The sequence below is a fragment of the Sminthopsis crassicaudata genome, chromosome 3 (genome assembly GCF_048593235.1).
Source record: "Sminthopsis crassicaudata isolate SCR6 chromosome 3, ASM4859323v1, whole genome shotgun sequence".
Classification (NCBI taxonomy): Eukaryota; Metazoa; Chordata; class Mammalia; order Dasyuromorphia; family Dasyuridae; genus Sminthopsis; species Sminthopsis crassicaudata.
Genome location: NC_133619.1, coordinates 220,901,076 through 220,923,181, shown reverse-complemented (window position 1 = coordinate 220,923,181; position 22,106 = coordinate 220,901,076). Strand labels below are relative to the sequence as shown.

At 34.0% G+C, this 22,106-nt stretch overlaps 2 protein-coding genes across 4 annotated transcripts in view; one reads left to right on the top strand and one right to left on the bottom strand.

The window, feature by feature from the left end:
• The window catches only part of ARHGAP6 (Rho GTPase activating protein 6), a 583,013-nt gene that overhangs the window by 152,679 nt on the left and 408,228 nt on the right, over positions 1–22,106 (bottom strand). Inside the window, exon 1 of one of the 3 annotated variants that reach the window (XM_074300013.1) lies at positions 21,355–21,378. The exons of the other annotated variants lie outside the window; for them this stretch is intronic. The gene's annotated coding sequence lies outside the window, so the exon portion shown is untranslated. Of the gene's footprint in view, positions 1–21,354; positions 21,379–22,106 lie in introns of those variants that run through there. 3 annotated transcript variants of the gene reach the window in all.
• AMELX (amelogenin X-linked) lies at positions 4,019–11,318 on the top strand. Its single transcript, XM_074297403.1, has 6 exons — positions 4,019–4,064; positions 5,155–5,222; positions 6,564–6,611; positions 7,982–8,026; positions 8,324–8,797; positions 11,283–11,318. The coding sequence occupies exons 2-6, from the start codon at positions 5,169–5,171 to the stop codon at positions 11,316–11,318; spliced, it is 657 nt and encodes a 218-aa protein (XP_074153504.1). The 5' UTR covers positions 4,019–4,064; positions 5,155–5,168.

Here is a 22,106-nt window from a genome sequence, read left to right as displayed (position 1 = left end):
TCTGATCTCATGCATATGGGGATATCAGCTCCTTCTTTCAATGGTGATCAGTGCTATAATTTATATTTATACTACTCTATAACTTTGTTATCTAGAATAATGAGAAGTTACAAGACTTGCCAGGATAAGAAGCAAACCAGTATGTGTTAGAGAAGGGTTTTTTGGCCTTGAGGCGATTACCATTATATTATTCTGCTGTTAAAAAAAAATTAAAATGAAACATCATAAGAAAATTAAGTCAATTTATTCAAAATTACTTAAGATCAAAAATAATGATTCAATTGACTTTTTGAAATTTGGTAATTAGGGTTTTTTGGCATTATATAGCTGTAACTTTATGTAAAAACACCATATTTCAAGCCTAGAAATAATTAAAAACAAAGTCCTTGTGATTCAGGGAGCTGCAAAGTAAAAGTCACAGTGCCCCTATGTTATTACTCATCAAAGCCTGGAAAACTATCAGTGCTTAATATATTTAAAGAGCTTAACTTCCTACCCAGTTGCTGAGATGACTTAATGCCACAGAGTGGAAAACCTTCTGTAGAAAACTGTTGCCAAGTACATAGCTGCCTCCTTCACTTTCAAAAACTCAGACTTTCAAAGGACTGAGGTGAATTACACAAGTTTACAGGGCTCCTTCTCTTACATCATCAACTTCAGCAGTACAAATCTGTCACATTGGATGGGGAAAGCATGCTCTGTACCCATTCATAAGCTCCAAGTAATTTAATAGTAATTTTGAAAGGGTATGAATTAGTGGTCACTAGTGTAAATCTACCGGGAGCAAACTGCCTTAATCGTATGCCCAGAGACAAGAATCTGGCTTTGCTCCTATTGGACTGTACCTTTTTTTTTTTTTTTTTTTTAAGTTTTCAATATGACATTGTGGCAACACTTTTTCTTAATAATTATTCTGTATACTCTCCATTCAAATTTTTAAGTCTATTGCATTTTGACAGACTGATTAATGAATTAAAAAAATCATCTTATGTTAAGTCCATTACTTAGATAGCAATCTTTTTTTAACATTTATAAAATTTAATAATCCTTGTAACAAGCTATTGTAATGTGAACATCTTTTTTGTATGTAATGCTTTACATTTAGTTCACTTATTCTTAGTGTAAATTAGTATATAAAATACAGAGCATATATACTATATATCATATATATATAATCCTTATAGTCTTGGTATAGTATCCATGCTTTTTTTTTTTTTTTTTTTAAGAGAAGACTTCTACTTAGCGGTCTTAGGAACATAGAGTAGATTTATAAATTTCCAAAAGAGACTTCAGAGTATTTAATTCAACCCCTTTCCTATCAGAAGTAGTACTAACAGTAATTTTAATGCTTTATTTTTCCTTCTCTCTCAGTCTTTGCAAATGAGAAGATCCTTTTCCATCATGACATACAAAATCATTGTATCTCCAGATCTGCTATAATATTGATGGGAGGTTAATGATGATATGATACATTTATGCTAATGTAGAGATTTTTAAAAGGCAGCTGGCAGGATCTATCTTTATCCATTCAGCAATATTTAATAAACACTTATTGACTAAGAACTTACTATGTACAGAATATTGAATTGGGCATAGGAGAAATTCAGTGGTTAGATATGGCCCAGTCCCTGCCCTCCTAGAGTTTATAATCCAACCTGCAGATATGACAAGTAAGTTTATGGATGTTCAGGAGGACTAGCACCTTTGGGGTGAGGACTTGCCCAGTTCTTTTCATCCACCTTTGGTGTTCTGATTCACCTATCACCTGTCGCTCTAAAAGGCTGTAGCATGCATAGCATCCACAGCCTGGGAACACTGTCAGATGGGCTAAATGGGTTTAGGGTAACCAACAGGCATCAGACATGGGGGTGAATTAGGGGTGTCTATCCCAATCATGTAACAGAATGCTCAGATAAGGATAATTTGTTTCAGTGGACATACAGGTATTTGAAGCAGGTAGCGTGTTTAGAGTTTGGTCTAAAGCTGATAAAGTCATTCACTGCATCCTGAGCACAGGGCAAGTCATCTTGACCTTATCTTGCCATAAGACTCTAATGACTTAGGAAGAAAGAGTAAGGCTGACGACTTTGCACAAATCTGCCTCATTTAAATCTAATTTATAAGCACAAGTCAAAACATCATGTATGATATCATTTGTCTTTTTCAAAAATGAAGGACAGATAATAAGTCAAGGACATACAATTCCATCTAATTTGAAGCCTTCTTCATATTGAATTCAGTCTTGTCCTTTACACTTTTCTCCTGCTGAACCAAATCACAGGAGTAACTAGACTTGAAGGCAGCTAGCTAAGTGGTGCCAGAGACTAAAAGGCAGATTTGGAATTAAGAACTAGGTTTGAATCTTTAGGTGTTCCCATAGTCATCATGAGTTTATAAGGTTCTTCTCTTGAGCTTGGTAAGTCTGTTCAAGCATCCTATTACACAGAAAGCATTCAGTATATTTCAAAACAAAGATAGAATATTCAATGTGAAAATAAAAAAAGTCTTCATGCTATTCTGTTCTCCTAAACTCCCCACATTTCATTATTTCTTATACCTCAACTTTAATCTGTTCAAGTTATTAATTATTTACTCACCACATTTTTCTAGCCTCCCTTTCAGAAGTCTTTCAGTCGCTAATATCTCATTTTCAAGGAATCATGGTTTAATGGATAGAATGCCGGACTTAAATTGGGAAAAGAGGTTCAAATGCTACCTCAGACACTACTATCTATTTAATCACAGACAAATCACTTAATCTCTTTGTACCTCAGTATCTCATTTGTAAAATGAGGGGCTTGAACTTGATGGCGTTGAAGGTCCCTTCCAGCTCTAAATCTATGCTGTCCTTTGCAAATCCTCTCTTGCCTCCCTATGATAATGCTACTCCATTTCTCAGAATGCAATAATGATTCCTCTTTCTAACAAGCTTCAAAACAAATCCTTAAAGACATAATCTGTACATTTCCATTCTTCCCAGTGCCTCCATTCTACCATTTTCTATATTCTTTCTACTATTTAAAAAAATCTACTCCACAGTTGTTATATATAACTTGTTATGTAGCTGTTTCCATATTGTATCTTCTTTAGATTGTGAGATCCTTAAAAATAGAAACTATTTTTGTCCTATTATCATATATCTCTAATACTTCATATATTGTGTGGCACACAGTAGGTACCTAATGCATATTTAGTGAGTTGTGTTATTGTTCAATTGTATCTAACTCTCTATGCCTTCTTTTTGGGGGCTTTAACAGAAATGTTTTATCATTTCCTTCTCTAGCTCATTTTACAGATGAAGAAACTGAGGCAAACATAGTTAAGAGACTTACACAAGTAGTAATTGTCTGAGGCTAGATCTTTCCAACTCCAGACTAGAGGTTTACGTAATATGCCATCAAATTGCCCGTATGTCTTGTTAGCCTGCTTTGTTTTAGTTAATTATAAAATATTAATAAACTTATAAGACAATTACAACTCTACTTTCTAGATGAATTAGGGACCATATTCCTTTTGATAACCTAATTCTTGATTTTTTAGAATGATATCCATCTAGTACAACTTGATCAAAGTTTGCTGTTTGGTTGATCATATTCCAGTATGTCTTCATATTCATATATTATCTTATACAGCAGATTTAAAGTAAAAAGAGCAGCCATATGTGCTGACTTAAAGCTTAAGTAATACCAAAGCAGACAATGATAGCATAAAATTTCCAAACTGATTCCAAATTAACCAGTATGTACATGCAAATAATCTGCTTACTAAATAAAACACTTAGGCCAATGATACTCATTTGATGTGATAAACCTATTATTGTCCATAATGAAAGACCCCATGTATTCTAATCATAACATTCCAATCCAGTGATTGACCTTGAAAATCCATGATGTTAGAATTTTTAGCTGAACTCAACTCTTTTCTTTTTTTCCCCCTCTCCTGAATCTGGATTGGCTACTCTAGTGGAAGAGAATGGTATAAATTGAGCATGGAGCTTGAAGAGAACCATCAGATCAAGGTTCTCAGAATTTACAGAAAGCAACTGTATCTGAATATTGTTACAGGTAAGTAGACTTTATTTTTATCATTTTAATTGCATTCATTTCATAGGATTTGTAGATGGAAAGAATTTGCTAGTGTGGCTACTGTACCTCTAAAGGACTGTTTCGTTATCTGCAATATGAGAAGGCCAGACTATGAGACCTCCAAGATCATTTCTGATGCTAAATCCAAACTAAGGCTCTGAACCAACTGAGGTGACTTATTCTGTATTTCAAATCTTTTAGGAGAAGCATATTTCAAGTTGCTAAAGCTTTGACTTGAATACTCTACAATTTCCTCCATAGTGCAGTTTTTAAAGTAGACTTAAATTTTTAAATACCTGGGTTCAAATCCCAGCTTTACAACTGAGTGGCTTTGAACAAGTCATTTAACATTTAACATTGCTGATATTTTCTTATCTGTAAAAAAAACAATGTTGGACTGAGGTTCATTTTAGCTTTTAATCCATTATACTAATTATTTTAAGGAAAAGTATTCCATTTTTTCTTTCAAAAAGGTTAATCTTTTATTTATAATTTGTAATATCAGTTATAACTTATAACTTATAAAATTCAGTCTAGAAAAATAAGGGATGTTAAAAATTTTGATGTACTTGTAATTAAAATGTGAAAAATAAAATAATGACTAAAAATTCCTGAGGCTCCAAATATTCAGTGACAAATTTCTTGTCATCTTTGATCATTAATTATGTTGTCATTATACTTTGGACTCCAATAAAAAGTGCCATACTACCCACATGATGAAAAAAATATACAAATTTACACAGATGTAAATTTAAAAGTTTTATGCTTCAATTATTATTCTGAGAATAACATATATGGCCAGAGCATACCATAAATCTAATCCAATCTGAGAATAACGTCAATGACCAGAGCACAGTATAACTCTAATCTAATTTGAATAGGGATTTTATGATCAATTCAAGGTTGGGTTTTGTATAAAGTCATATTACAAAGTCTAGAAGTTACCAAAGCCTTCGTGGTTGCAAATAGTTCCTTGTGTTAATTGAAATTTCGATACCATTGTGTACTATTTTTAAAAACACATAAATAAGCACAGATTAAATCTAGATGTGCAAATCCTATATTTCAGATACCTTGAGAAAAATGAGGACTTGGATTCTTCTTGCCTGTCTCCTGGGTGCAGCATTTGCTATTCCGGTGAGTATCACAGTCTCTTTACAAGTCAGTGCTCATCTTTAGAAGCCTTGAAATGAGGATCTGAAGCAACATTTTCCATTACTTAGCAATAAAAATGCATGAGCTAGTGGAGATCAAGGACTACTGGTATACGTGAGAGGTTTTACAGCACATTTTAGCTCTAGAAAAGCAAGGGAATAATTCCCTGAAGAGCCACAAAAATTATTCTAGTAAAACAGTCTATGTAATCAAGCAAATTTGATTTTCCTAAATTCCCTTTAAAAATGTGTTTTGCTAGATAGAGCACCAGCCTTAAATTCAGGAGGACCTGAGTTCAAATATGATCTTAGACACTTAACACTTCTTAGCTTTGTGACCCTGGGCAAGTCACTTAACCCCAGCCTGGGGGGGGGGGGGCAGTGTTTTACTTCACCTCTGATTTTCTATTTTTGAGGTAGCTGAGATGAAGTAGTGGTTAAGAGAGAAAATCTCTTCCTGAAATGACAGGAAAAAGATTAATTTTGAGAGGAGAAATCTTAGTCCTACAATGCTCAGCTGCCATTCTGGGGATAAGGCAAATTTTGATCTGGGAAATATTTCACCTTTAAATGTATTATTGAGCTGATTAGCAAACTTGTTTTTATGTACATCTAATGATGGAGGAGCTTGTTTATAGGGCTATGCATGATACAGCTCTAAATTTGATATATTAAGATAATAATAAGCTCAATTTGAAGTATTTACAGTTAGAATACTAAAAGTTCCAATCATGTTATTCATCTCAAAACATTCAAATAATGTCTGTTAAATCTCTTCCACCTCAGATTCTATCACTGCACCCAAATAGGTTCTTTAATATTTGACTTAATTATGTTGTTGGAATTAACTTCTATCTTTATATGCTAAACTTCAAACTGAAGTCCAAAGAAAATCACATGGGACACTTGAATTTCATATCTTGGGGTATACTCACACAAGTGGAAGAAGAAATGAGTGAAAATTACAAAGGAAGAACATTTTTGCTTAAGAGAACTCCCTATCAAAAAAAGACATCTCCAGGGGGATTAAGCTGCCTTGAGAAGTGGTTCATTTCCACAGTGATGGGATTCTTCAGATAGATTATAGATAACCATTTGTCAGGGATGTCAGAGAAGGTATACTAGCTTTAGAAAAGGATTGGACTAATCCAATTTAACCCAATAAACATTTATTAAGCACTTACTATGTACCAGGTATCATGTGCTAAATGCTGAATCATAGATGACTTCCAAGTTTCCTTCAGTCTCTGAGTTTCTATAGTTATGTGACCAGAGTGAATAATTACACAATGACTGCATCTCTTTCCTTTTTTCCTTTGAAAAGCTGCCACCTCATCCTGGACATCCTGGTTATATTAACTTCAGCTATGAGGTAACTTTCCTTTTTGTTCATTTTGCTCTTTGTTTTATGCTTAGCAATGAACTCAGAGAGAGAACTATATTGATTTTACTCTTTAAATGTATCTCCTAGTTACTTTTTTTCCTTTATCTTTCCTCTGTCAGTATCCTAGTTTCAGTTCCCATCACAGAGTAACTTTAATGGCCCCCTATTTGGTTTACATGTCTCCTTTCTCTTCCTTCTCCAATACAGTTTGATTCTATGACAAGTAACCTAACATGACACCTTCGAAGGTAGCTTGATATAACAGAAAGAGCACTGGACTCAGCATTAAAAACACAGGTTCTTTAGTTCCAAATCTGCTAGCTTTGTAACTCTGGGCAAGTAAAAAACTCTCTTGCTCTCAGTTTTCTCATCACATGATGATTAAACTAGGTAATCTCAATCATTGCTTTCTTAAAATTCTGTGACTTTAAAGTTTGAAGATTTGATTTCATTTCTGTAGAAGATGGTACACTGATCAAATATATAGACATAGTGGAAAGAACACTTATTAGCTTAGTCAGCTCTGATCCAGGTTCAAATCTCATTTCTGACACTACCTATATGACTTAAGTCATAATTTCTCTGAGTCTCAGTTTCCCCAACTGTGAAAGTAATGAGATTGAACTAGATTGCTTCTGAGGTTCTTTCTGGCTCCTCATCTATAATTCCATTACTAGGAATGTATGACCTTGAGGTTAAGCAAACCTTAAGACAGGAAGCAAAAGGCAATGGCAGGTGTTCAGGATAAGAAGGTGACAGAAGTCTGATAAATATAGCTATAGATTATGGTGGCTTTTGCTTCCCTCTCAGGAAAGAGATAATGAATGAGAGACATGGAATTCCAGGCATGAATGTGAAAATGCTGCCTTTTCTGTCTATCTGATTTGATTTTTTCCCCCTTTTATTCCTTTAATATCTTACTACTGAGCAGCGAGTTGGTTGGTTATTTTGAAATGTCATCTGCCTTTAATAAAAAATAAAAGACATCCTTACTTCCAGAAAAATAATTAAAAGATTGATTAATTTGTTGTTGGCTGATAGTATGGAGAAGACTGCTGGTAGAGGATTTTTTCCCCTCAAAAGAGAAGAACCAACCCAGATCACGTTATACAGAAGCCAGGACCAGAAAATGCTAGTCTCTTACTTTTCCTAATTAGTCAAAAAGTTAAAGCATGTTATGTAAATATGTATATGTATAAACATGTTATGTAAAATTATATTTTTTGGAGCTCAAATTTAATTGCCATAATATTGAAGGGATTGATTACCAAAACTATTAATTTTATAATTAATATTTAGCTAAAACTGTTAACTATTAATTATTAAATACTACTGATTATTAATTTTTTCCTCTTAAGGTGCTTACCCCTTTGAAATGGTATCAAAGCATGATGAGACAGCAGGTATGTATTTTTAATTTCTTTGCCCCTTAAATATTTTTTAAAAAATAAATACATTTAAATTCCCATCGTAAGCCAAACAAAATAGCTATTTTACATAGGATTCTTAGTAGGAAAAAGCTACCTTCAAATAAAAATTTTATTGCTATAATATGACAAATCCTCATGATTAGAGATATTTTTATTAAAATATCCCTATCATTACAAATAAAGTATTACCATTTCTCCATTAAGGACATTTAGGAATTAGAAGGAAAGGAAATGAAGCCAATGATAAACTGACTTTCTATTTCTCACTAGTATCCCTCCTATGGTTATGAACCCATGGGTGGATGGCTGCACCACCAAATCATCCCAGTGCTGGCTCAGCAGCACACCCCAAGTCATTCCTTACCGTCTCAACACCAAATCCCCATCATGGCCGCCCAGCAGCCAGTGCCACCCCAGCAACCAGTGATGCCAGTACCAGGACAGCACCCCATGGCACCAACACAACACCATCAACCTAACCACCCGCAGCCAGCCCAACAGCCATACCAGCCCCAGCCAGCCCAGCAACCACAGCCTCACCAGCCCATCCAGCCCATGCAGCCCATGCAGCCCATCCAGCCCATGCAGCCCATGCAGCCCATGCAGCCCCAGACCCCAATCCATGCAGTGCTACCCTTGCCACCACAGCCACCTCTGTTCCCCATGCAGCCACTGCCACCCATGTTGCCAGATCTGCCCATGGAAGCTTGGCCAGCCACTGACAAGACCAAGAGAGAGGAAGTGGTAAGCATCCATTCTTCTTATAAATATTGCATTAAGTTAATTCCAGGTCCTTGTATAAAGGACACTTAAAAGTTACAAGTCTACAGTTCAAGACCTTTTATAATATAATTTTATCTATCATCAGAATATTTTAATGATAATCCATTCAATCAATCAATAAATGCTTAGTGACTACTATTTATAAACTATTGCCCCAGGAATTTGGGGGATGGAGGAATAAGAAGATATAAAGAAAAGATTGTCCTTGCCCTTCAAGGGTAAATTTTATGTCTCCATTAAGAAACGAACTTGAAAATGGGTTTGAATTATAATGAGATATACAAAAGGTCTAGAATTACAACAGAAAAAACTACCAGATGCATAATCAGAAAGCCCAAGTTTTAGTTTCAGTTCTACCCTTATTCAGTTGGATGACTATGAGCAAGTAACAATCTCTTGGGGTCTTGGTTTCTTCATTTGTCATAATGGAATGGACTAGATGATCTGTCAGATGAATTGTATAATTCCATGATTCTATGAAACATCAGAACAGACAAAGTAGAGGGCATTTTAAAGATTATCTGGTGTTTTGAGGTCTCAAAGTTTTGATTTAATTCATTAGATGGTATTTAAAATTAATTTAAAGATTCTAGGATTATCCTGTTATTGGAACCTTCCCAGAACTCAAATTTCCTCTAGGAAATCTTTACATATTAAACAACACCTCTAGTCAACTCACCATACCAATGCATCCAATGTGACCTCTCTTTTTAAATTATCCTTAAAAATTCATTGGTTTACCTGTTTTGGAATTCATTTGTTTGTTCATTGAAGACAATGGATAATATCTTCCTTAAACCAATCCTATTTAGACTGAGTCATTAATATTTAATGTCAGTAATGGTGAAAACTAAATCTGACTTTCAATTAGATTGAATTTAAATGAGTTTTTCTATTTCCAAAGTAAAAGCTATACTTTTTGCTTTGGAATTTAGCAGGAATGACAATAACACAATTTTAATTATTCTGTTTGCATATATTTCAGGACTAAATGGAGAGCAAGAAATCAGAAATAAAGGAGAATTTAGACATTTGCAGTTGCTTTCCAGAACAACTATAAGAATACAATGATTGAGCTTACAATAACTCTTCTCCTTAGGAAATTCTGTAAAATGAATGACATTAGCAAACAATAAAATGCTTTAAACATTATTCATGACTTTTTCTTGTCAAAGATGCTTGTTGATTTAACTTTAAAATGGTACTTTAAGAATTAAGATCTCTTGAGGTGACACACTTTAAAGGTCTGAAGATCATGTAGTTCAAGTTTATAACCTTAAAGTAAACATTTCCCAGCTCAATAATGCCCATAGCTCTATTTTTACAAAGTACAAAATATGGCCCTTCAACTCATAAATAAAATGTGTAATATAAGTTACAAATAGGAGATAACATGAAGTTATGTGAAAATATACAGTCATTGGCCTTCACATGAACTTGAAACAAATGGGGGGAAGTTTATAGGAAGAATTCTTTACATCGGCACAAAGATAAACTGTTAGGAAAATATTTATGTTTCAAAACAAATTAAGACTTGTAGCTTTATTTTATTTTGTTTTTTTACATTTACAAAAATGAAAGGGGAATGCTTCACTAAAGTTCTTGTTTTTGTTTTCTAAGTCATCCTAATAACCAAAATCTGATTTGATATCTGGCCATATCACTCCCTCACTAAAAATGCTTCTGTGGATCCCAAATGCCTTTTGAATAAAATATAATTATACCTAGCATTTAAAACTCTTAATAATCTGACCCCAGGCTATCTTTCCTTCCCTTCATGCAATCTATAAACCAAACTGGCATAAACATTATTCCAGAGATATTTCATCTCTCACCTTTTGCCAATACAATAGATATCTCCCATACATCTATTGACCCAGGACTTTATCATACACACACACACACACACACACACCACACCACACACGACACACAACACACACACAGCATATATATGAAAACAAAATGTTCAAAGTAAATACAACATATATATACATATGTACGTGTATGTAAATATTTGTGTATTTATATTTATATACACATACACAAATGTTCGGAGTTAAATATCTTATTTCTGAACATTCTGGGTGTTCCCTAGCAGGGTAATGTTTAGTGGTAGTCCAAGGGTAGTGTCACTTTTGTTTCTATATCTCCAAAACTTATCAGATTGTAAATTTCCTGAAGACAGAGGCTGACATTGTTTCATCATCATCTAATAATGGGCTCTGAAAATAATCATCACTTAACAGTTCATCTGTATTGAATTGAACTCCTTATCTGAGAGAATACTTCGGGAGAGGAGTAAGAACACTCTGAGACTGATACTTTTGTATCCCTGATTTTTACAGAGCTAGCTTTCTTCCCTTCTTCTTCCCTTCCTCTATTCTTCCTTCTCTTTCTTTTCTAAATTTTTATAATAGCTTTTTATTTTTTCATAATGATGCAGGTTGTGGTTCCTTTAAGACTAGTCCTTTCAGATTGATTTATTCCTTTCTGATTCCCAACCCCTCTTGGCTGAAGAAGCTAGAACTTTTGATTCACAAATCCTGGTCAAAATAACCCTCTTGAATGCCAATAGGAGATATCCGGGCTCTCACAACCCCTATGGGATCTGAGCTAACTTGGGCTGTCCTAGCCCCTATTCTAATGATCTGCTCAGGTTTCCCAACCCCGATCTAGCAAATTCTAGCCCTCAATGAAATGCAGCGAGGAACCAAGTTGGGACTTCACCCACAGGCCCCTTTAGCTAAATCTCTCCTTATAAAAAAGTCAAGCTGGAGTCCTCTCTTTGCAGAAGTCCCAAACATGGCAGCCTTATGTTTGGCATGCCCAGGATCTCTGCCCACTGGAACCCTGGTTCTGGTGCCCTTTTATCTTTACCTTCAACTTTACTGACTAGACTTTACTTCCAAACCCCATAATAAACCTTTTTTATCAATCTAGGTTTTCGGGTCTGTAAATTCCTTTACAGGGGACTCTTGTGCCGCTACTAGACCTCCTTTAACACTGTATCCTTGCGCCGACTCCAAAGGGGTTGCAGGGGAGCTCTATTTGACTCCCTGTACCCCAAATCTGCCACTAGGCCTCAATTAACCTAATTTCATTTAGGTACCCCAATTCTAGATCTCATCAATATTACATGCAAAGGTAGTTTTCAACCCTTGCAAAACTTTGTGTTCTTTCTCTACAAGAGAAAGGGTCCTTTTTATCCTTATGGGTCAAAGCTTTTCTTCCTTCTTCTCTCCTCCCTCCCCCCAGACAGCAAGTAATCCAATATAGTTTAAACAAGTGCAATTCTTCTAAACATATTTCCACATTTATCATGCTGCACAAGAAAAATTAGATCAAAAGGGGAAAAATGAGAAAGAAAAAAAAAACAAGCAAGCAAACAACAATAACAATAAAAAAGGTGAAAATATTATGTTGTTATCCACATTCAGCTCCCCATAGTCATCTCTCTGGATGGGATGGCTCTCTCCATCACAAGTTTATTGGAATTAGCCTGAATCAACTCATTACTGCAGTCATCATAGTTGATCATTACATAATCTTCTTGTTATGTACTCTTCCTAAAAATTATATTCTAGATCACAGCTTCTTAGATCTTTTCTACTCATGACCCCTTTTTGCCTGAGAAAATTTTTTGTGATCCTGGGTATATAAGTACATAAAATAGATATGAAACTCAAAATTTACTGATAATAAATCATAATTGCATGACCCCCCACATTCAGTTACCAAACTCCATCTGAGGTCATGAACCACACTTTAAGAAACTGTTCTCTAGGTTGCTTGAAGCTACTAGAATTCTGACCTCAAAATATTAGAGCACTACTGTATAATGACTTTAATTTACTAAAGAACATAATGGGGCTCTGAAGAATATCCTAGCCTGAATTTCATTTAATTAAAACCCAGCCCTAACTAACTGTCCAATGAGCTTGTATTTGAAATAAGATACAAAAGGAATAGGATATATATTGAAGAACCAGATTCATGGAATTTACAGCTGGAAGGACCTTAGAGGCCATCTTAAAACTCAGATCATATGTTGCATTTAACAAATGCTGTTCAGAAATACATATACACAGTAAACTTGTTTCTATAGAAGTCTTGGATTTGAAGAACTAAAAAACAAAGCTTTTCACAAAGCTGCCTATTTGCTATGTGCTTTGTAGTTACTGCTTCTAATTAGGAATAAATAAAACAAGTTTTAAAAAAGCCAAATGTATTCTTAAAAATATACAATAAAGTCAATTTGATTAAAACGTGACTTTTTCTTTCTGAAAAGTCTGTCTTATCTCACTGACAAAAATTAAAGTGTGCCAAACTTATAAATGTTTTATATTTCTAATGTCTACCATTTTTTTTTTTTCACTTTGTGGGCATTTGTTTCTTAGGCTTTCCTTCCATGCAATCTTTGAATAACAAAATGTAATCTTCAAGTAAATTTCAAGTGGAAACCAGTTTCATCAATGCTATGCAGACTGTCTTTGCTTTCATGCAATTTACCTATTCTTCTTGAAAGAAGAAAGTTTTAAGCAAAAAAACAACAAAAAATTAGCAGGATATATAAGAAAAATATTGACAGTAAAAAGGGGGAACAGTAGAAGAGAAAGAAAAAAAGAGTTGAGGATGGTACAGAAGAAAAATCAGAATGAAATGGTATGAATAACATTAGGTACAGAGTCAGGAAACTTTGATTTGAATTCCTGGTTGGTTACTTATTTCCTCTCTGATCCTTGATGTTCTCATTTCTATGAAGCTGTAAGGAGGATAAATTATATGATCTTTGAGTCCTTTTCATCCCTAAGAATCAAAGAGATAGGGCATATATATAGCCCATAACCATTGCTTTTTGGAATGTCTTGATGTTCTAACCATTTTCATAGTTTCAGGCATATCTACACCTGAATGGAAAAAATCCCAAGTTGTTTATTTAGGAGATACAGTCTCTTTTAGACAAAAGATACTTACTAATCTTCTAATCTACATTCAGTCTTTACTTTTAACTGGTAATAATAGACCAATATATGGAAGGGACCTAAGAGATTAATTATTCAAAGTACTTAAGTCAATAATTCTAAAAGTCTAAGAGAAATATCAGAGAGAATGATAAATCGATCAATCAATAAACATTTATGACAACTTACTATGTGTTCGCTACTGTACTAAGTGGTAAGAATATAGAAAGAGGTAGGTAGTCCCTACCCTCCAGGTGCTTACAATCTAAGCAAGAGAGTAGAAAAAAGAAGACTTCTGACTGAGGAAGGTCACAAAAGACTTCTTAAAGACAGTGAAATCTGCCCGAGGACTTTGAAGGATGGAGAGGTTTCACAAGGCAGGAATGGAGATAGAGGGATATTCCAAGTAAAAGAAAAGAAGCTGAAAATCAATTAAGTTTGGAAACCATTCAGGGAAATAGTAAGATGTCCTGTCTAGTCAGAGTATAGGTACTCCAAAAGTGTTACCTTGATTTTATATGTCCCCAAAGATCTCATGTAAATAACCAAGTGCTAATCTGCTTTGAAAATTAGATATGGGCACAGTTCAGGCTTTGGGCCATGCTTTGACAGTGATCTTTCATTATTGCTATTGTATGAGATGGGCACCTCAGAAGTTCTTGAAGAAGTTGAAAAATATCACTCTTTATCTAGTTTGTATAAATCCCTGTCTTCCCTCTTTTGAAACTACCTGTTCAGTCCTCAGGCACAGCGTTTCATTTTGGTGAGATTGTAAAACTGCCTTCTCTGAGACCATCACTTCATTTGGTTAAAGGAGATCTCTTCTTGTCAGTCCTGGGATTCCTGTTTCTCCATACTTAAGCATTGATTGCCACCTGGAGATCAATCCAGGTGGAAAACTTTTCATTCTTTACTTGTACCCCATCCTTTCACTTCCATAGCTCGAAACATTGAAAATCCATATGAAAACCTATGGCAGATAACTTTCTACTTATGAATGGGCTGTGTTCCAAAAATTCATAAGTGTGTTAAAAGCAAAAATGTCACAACAACAGCCATAACAGCTTATATTTAAGTAGCGTTTTATATAGTTTAAGAATAACCTTTTGTGATTTAGGCCAGTTCCAATGATTCTGTGATGGAGAGAGCCATCTGAACCCAGAGAGAGAACTGTGGGGATTGAGTGTAGATTACAACATATTTTCACTTATGAAGCAAAGGAAATCTGAGGAATTTGAAATAGAGATTGAAGGAACATAATCTTCAGTCATTGTAGGCCCACAGTGACACATTCTTTTCTTCCAGGAATAATACTTTTGGTTCTTTCTACTTTGTGTTCTTAATGTCTTCCTTTGAGAGTTCCTATAATCCTGTATTTTTCATTTACATGAAAATTCTTTTGGTATTTATCTCCTACATATTACTATTATTAATAATAATCAATATATATATATGTATATACATACATATATATATAGTACTTTAGGTTTGCAAAATACTTTACAAATATTACCTCACAATTCTGGGAGATAAGTGTTATTATTACTCCCATTTTCAATGATGGGGACATTAAGTAACCTGCCTAGGATCACACAACCAGTAAGTAAATGAGGCAAGATTTGAATTCTGGACACACTCCTGATGAGTTTTTCATGCATCTTGTAATTGTTATTATGATTCCTAAGCTTTTGTTTGTAAGACCAATTGCGTTCTAATGAACATTCCAGATTTCTGGAATTTATCTGGAATTTTGTTGAATTTAATATTAAATTACGTTATTCAGATCACATGGCAGGGTTTAGAGATATATATTTTTCTTCAAAGTATTTATTGCAATATGATTTTATCACCAGATTGTTCTCTTAAAGAAACAATAACAGTTTTTGTAGCTTCTGTAAAACAGCTATTCAAAGAAAGGTTTATACTTCGAATTCAGGGAAAAAAAATCTGTCACTGAATGACTCCTTTAATTTCCAAAACAAAGCTTCTTGATGGATTACCACTGGATCAGAGTTTCAGTCTACTGTAGTTCAACTTTAATATCTTATAATTTTTCATTATTAAGTAATCCTGGTTAATAGAAAAATGAGATGCATTTTGGCTCAAAACTATATTAAAATTTGTAAACATTCAGTTCACCAGCCCCACATAATGTGTATTTAGTTGAAAGTTGTGTTCAAAAAAATTTGAATAATTGAATCAACCTAAAAATTATACTGCCACAAAAGTAACATAAAATATGGGGTGCCTGAATTCTCTTACATATTTCTATTTGGCAATCCAAATAACATCAACATAATAATTTTTCCATTTTGTTAAAAAAAAAAAAAAAAAAAAAAAAAAGCTGAATTGGTGTTTCTTTTTTCTCCCTGATGAATTTTCTTTGCTTCACATCTGGCTATGGAATGCAAACACTATGGGGTCCATTACTTGTTTACAGAAATGAAATTGTACAATCCCATTAGACAGGCAGTGATGAACTTTTCTTTAGAGTCCTATGTCCAGCTTCAGAGAAGACTCTACTCCCTTTTGATGGCTTTCTCATTTTCCTAAATACCATAAGCTTCTAGCTTTTCAATGGACTTTCTTTGTCATTGTAACCTATTGATAAATATTGAACTAAGGTCATACTATGGAATTTTCCTATTTAGTAGACTACAAAGTTTGACTATCTAATAGTTTATTGTCCTGATATTTGACATTTTATGGACACCCTACTTGTCAAAATTGTGTACAAGTAATTAGTAACTAGCTTCATCCATCCTGAGGGTACTCGTATTACCAAAGATTTCATTAACTGCAAAGCTGACTTAGACCAGTTATATTGCCTGTGGAGCAGCCCACAGAAATAATTTAACATTTCTTTCTCATCCCAAGCCTCCCCAATTTAACTTCCCCAACCTATTTTTCCCAACAAATTTCTTATTTCCCCAATAAAGATTTTCACATCCAGCAATTTCTGTCAGGTGCCCATACTTTGTTACCCCATTCCTTGCCTAGTTACCAGGGAAAATTTTACTATTGTTCTAATTTATGAAATTTCCTCCCACATCCCTCCCAGTGACATGATAAGTAGGAATAATGTTAATACATCTAAAACAAGAAGAGGAAAGTCACAAACTTAGAGGCAATGTTTGGAAAGATTGCTATAATTGGTCTCAGGAGAGACCTAGAATTTCTGACAATTATTAATCAACATTAATTATGTCTTACCTTTAAAATAGTGGATAATAATATCTGAGAATATCTACCTTGAAAGGAAACATGATGTAGGAAATTAGAAGGTGGGTCTTAGAGTCAAGAAATTCTATCACTGATATGCTGCTAGTGTGACCCTAGATAAGACATTTAACTTTAGCACTCTAGGCAACTTGAACCCCTTTACATTAATTAAAGCATGCAAACTGCATTGGAATGGGAGTTTTCCTCACTAAGCTCTCCATACTATTGAAAGCACAAGTCTAGAGCAAGTTAGCTTATGATTGCCATGGAGATAAATTGAGACAGCCTATATTTACAAAATTTACAAATTTTTAAGTATTGCAAACTTTGATGGAAAGCCAAAATAGATTAAAAAGAATATTTACAAGTTTAATAATCCCCCTAATTAAAAAAAAATAAATAACAAAATCCTCATTCAGTTTTGATTTTTTTTTTCATCAATTCTTCCATGATTTCATTTCACATAGGTTATCTGCTTTGATTGGTTTTTTTTTTTTTTTTTTTTTGTGGGAAAACACTGTAAAAAAGTGCATGCAGCATCCAGCCATTCTGAAGAGTAATTTGGAATTATGCTAAAAAAAGTTATCAAACTGTGCATACCCTTTGATCCAGTAGTATTACTATTGGGCTTATATCCCAAAGGGATCTTAAAGAAGGGAAAAATACCTGTATGTGCAAAAATGTTTGTGACAGCCCTTTCTGGCAAGAAACTGGAAACTGAGTGGATGCCCATCAATTGGAGAATGGCTGAATAAATTGTGGTATATAAATGTTATGGAATATTATTGTTCTGTAAGAAATGACAGCAGGGTGATTTCAGAAAGGCCTGGAGAGACTTACATGAACTGATACTGAGTGAAATGAGCAGGACCAGGAGATCATTATATACTTCCACAATTCTGATGGACGTGGCCCTCTTCGACAATGAGATGAACCAAATCAGTTCCAATAGAGCAGTAATGAACTGAACCAATTATACCCATCGAAAGAACTCTGGGAGATGACTATGAACCACTACATAGAATTCCCAATCCCTCTATTTTTGTCCGACTGCATTTTTATTTCCTTCACAGGCTAATTGTACACTATTTCAAAGTCCTATTCTTTTTGTACAGCAAAACAATTGTATGATCATGTATACATATATTGTATTCAACATATACTTTAACATATTTAACATGTATTGGTCAACGTGACATCTGGGGGAGGGGGTGGGGAGGAAGAGAGGGAAAATTGGAACAAAAGGTTTTGCAGTTGTCAATGCTGAAAAATTACCCATGCATATATCTTGTAAATAAAAAGCTATAATAAAAAAATTTAAAAAAAAGAAAAGTGCATTCAGAATTCCTAATGATTAACTTACAAATAAATTTTTGGAAAATTGACAAGCAAGTCAGGAATATCTTTGGAAACAAAGCAATTTATTATATATAATTTTTCTCTATATAATGACAATCAACCCATATATATTTATTTATATAGATGATAAACATGTATAACCATTATCTGAGTAGTCTCTCAGATAGGGAGGAGAAATAGAATTTGAAACTCAAAATGTTAAAAAAAAAAAAAAGCTTAAAATTATTTTAATATGTAATTGGGTACAACTATATATATTTGTCTATATATACAAAATGAATATATAATTAACAAAATGAATAAAATTATAAAGTTATAATAAGCTAAAACCTGGAGAAGAGATGAGAAAATGTATCTTTTTCTCTTCTTTGTAGAAGTAAGAGACTATGTGTATGGAATATTGTATATCTTGTCAAATGTGAGAAGAGGGAAGACTGATATATTTGAGGAAATGAAGATGATGTAATGACATAAAGTAACAATAAGGGTTTGTTTAAATTAAGAAAGTCAGGAATATTTAAACTTATATTAATATTTTATTTTTCAAAAATCATTAGGAAAATATCCAAGGGCAAAAAAGGTTTTAATGCTCTAGAAACAATGTTAATTCTCAGGATGTTCATGAATATACCTGCTATTTCACTGGTATAAATGCCACATACCTCCTCCAGATTGAAAACCTTCCCTTTCTCTCTCTATTCAGTTTGTCTTTGACTCTTTTCTCTATTCCTCACCCCCCCCCTTGATTCTTTCTCCTTCTCTACACCAATGCAAATCAGTACCTGTTAGCAAGTCATGGTCAGTAAATCACTTGGATCAATGAGAGACTAATCATCTGCCTAAGAACACACAGTAACTAGGAATCAGACTCAGAGGACAGCTTTTCATCTACTATTCCATATTGTCTTTAATACTACATAAATACATTACACACACACACACACACACACTGCCCCCAAGGTCTTAGTGAAGTTTTAATTGTTGTTGTTAAGTTGATTAGTTATGTTTCTTCTTTGTGACCATTTAGGGTTTTCTTTGCAAAGATATTGGTCTGGTTCACCAATTCTTTCTCCAGCTCATTTTATAGAAGTGGAAACTGAGGCAAACAAAGTTAAGTGACTTGCCTAGAGTCATACAACTAGTAAGTATTTTAGGTTAGGTTTGAACTAAGGTCTTCCTGATTTCAGACTTTGCACTCCATTCACTGTGCCAGCTGTTCAAGTTTTAATAGCTATATGTTTATATATTTTCATATATGTATATATACATATATATATATATACTCATATAATAAAATGTGAATATATTCACATATTTAAATCTTAAAATCACATGAAAATGTTAAGTTCAAGGTAATATAAATAGAATTGATTGATAAGTGAATATTGTACACCCGAGCTATAAATCTGAGTTTGTCTGAAGGATATGGAGTAGTTATCACAGAATATAGATACCATTCTGTGTCTTGATATAAAAAGATACCAAAACATTCTCTCCCAAAATGGTTACCTCTCCTAAATTTGGACATCAATAGACAAAGTACATATATATGGAAGGTTGCTATATTCATGCATGTTACAGCTATGTTATTATTTCAGTAGTTTTCACTCATGCCTGACTCTTTGTAACCCCATTTGGGGTTTTCTTGGCAAAGATACTATAGTAGTTCACCATTTCCTTCATCACCTCTTTTTAGAGATGAGGAAACAGGATTAAGTGATTTGATCAGGGTAACACAACTAGTATGTGTTTGAGATTTTAATTGACTAATTTTTTCTTTATGTAAAATAATCGCATCCATCTCATTAGTATGCAAATTTGCTTTCATCTTTAATAAATGGTAAAATTTTATATATATATATATGCATATATATATATATATATATATCAAAGAATTATTTTAAAACAAATTTATGATTTATTACTTGTAAATGTTTGATTTGTATACCTATTTTATATGCCTATATACCCAGGATCACACAAAAGTTTCTCGGGTAAAAATGGATTGTGAATGGAAAAGTTTAAGAAGCCCGGTTCTAAAGCATGGATACGAAGTTGGCTAAGAATTAGAAAATCTGTCTTGATGATGGAAAAAAGGCTTTTCTGGTTTCAAATAGCAGAATTCTCTGGATGTGAAAACTATTTTCAATATCATATCCCATCACAAATCCTAGAAGCAGAGTCAAATCTTGGGAAGCTTTTGCATTTTACTCAACTGATATCAAATCCAGGCATGGCAAATAAAGTATTGAACTATCTTACTTCAAAGAAATATTTTTATAGGTTAAATTATAATGGAAAACCCAGGGGCATACGGAAAGAAAGCAAATTGTTGTGTCCTGTTTCATGTTGCTTTATCCAGTTGGTCACAGAAATTCATGTAAGTTTGCATGCAATAAGACTAAAAATATCCCCAAAGTGCCTTTGTGGAAGAAAACTAACAAAGGTTTCATTTAGAGGAAATATTACTCTCCCATGCCCTGGGTGGTTTTCAAATTGCTTCAGGATGCTTTAGATTCATCTGTACTATTTTGATTCAGTGGATAGAGTGCTGGGCCTGGAGACAGGAACACCTGAATTCAAATTTGGCCTTAACTACCAATAGCTGTGTGACTGACCCTGGTCAATCATTTAACCTCGTTTGCTTCAGTTTCTTTAACGTCAACCGAGCTGAAGAAGGAAATGGCAAACTACTCCCATATCTTTGCCAAGAAAACTCCCAAAGAAGTCAAGATGGACATGAGTGAACAATGACTAAACAGCATATGCAAGGAAGACATCATGGCAGGCTCTGTGGAATACAATGATAAATATATAAGAGTTGCTGCCATAGGGAAATTTATATTGTTCATGAAATATTCAATACAATTCAAGATAAGTATAAGGTGATCTAAAAAGGGAAAGAAAATGAACATCTCTGAAAGGATAGAGAGTAGGGAATCCAAGGAAACTAGTGGCTTAAGAGTGTCTTACCTGCTTTTTTGTATACTGGTTTGGTCCTTTAAAGGACTATTTGACTTCTTTATTTCTTCAGGTATAAAAAAAAAATCCACAGATCATGAGATAAGCAATTCTCCTAAAACCTTCAGAAAGCCTATCTGGCCTAAAAGGCCTTTAGCCCAGATGAAAGAAGAGGAAGATGGGGACCTTAGCAAATTAATATTCTTTATCTTTTGTTGTTAGTAAAAACCACTTTTATTGAATTTTATGATCCACTTAAAATGTTCCTTTCGCATTCTAACTCCCAAGCTGAATCGCTAGACTGGACTGAGTTAGGCTTAGGCCAATATAACTTTCTAGGATGGGTGACACCTGAACTGAATGAATGGTGATTAAAGGTATTGAGGTGAGAAGTTAAGGCATTCCAGGAATGCCACATAGATAGTAGATGGGCAAAAATGGCAAAAGATGGACAGCCAGTTCAGAGGATGGCTAGTAGCTCAATTTGATTGGCATTCAGAGAGGGTAAAGAGAGTGATAAGAAACAGGATTCGAAAAGAATCATATTTTAGTAAAATGTAAATACCAGGTTGAAGAGTTTGTATTTTTCTTTTAAGAGACAAGAGAAGATGCTGCCAAAGAAGATGGTATGGCACAGTAGAAATACCATAGTATTTGGAGTCAAAAGATCTTGGTTTTAAGTCCTATCTTGCTCTCTTACTGAGTAATATTAAGCAATTTTCAACATCTCTGAACCTAAAAGTCCTTATCTGTAAAAGAAGAGG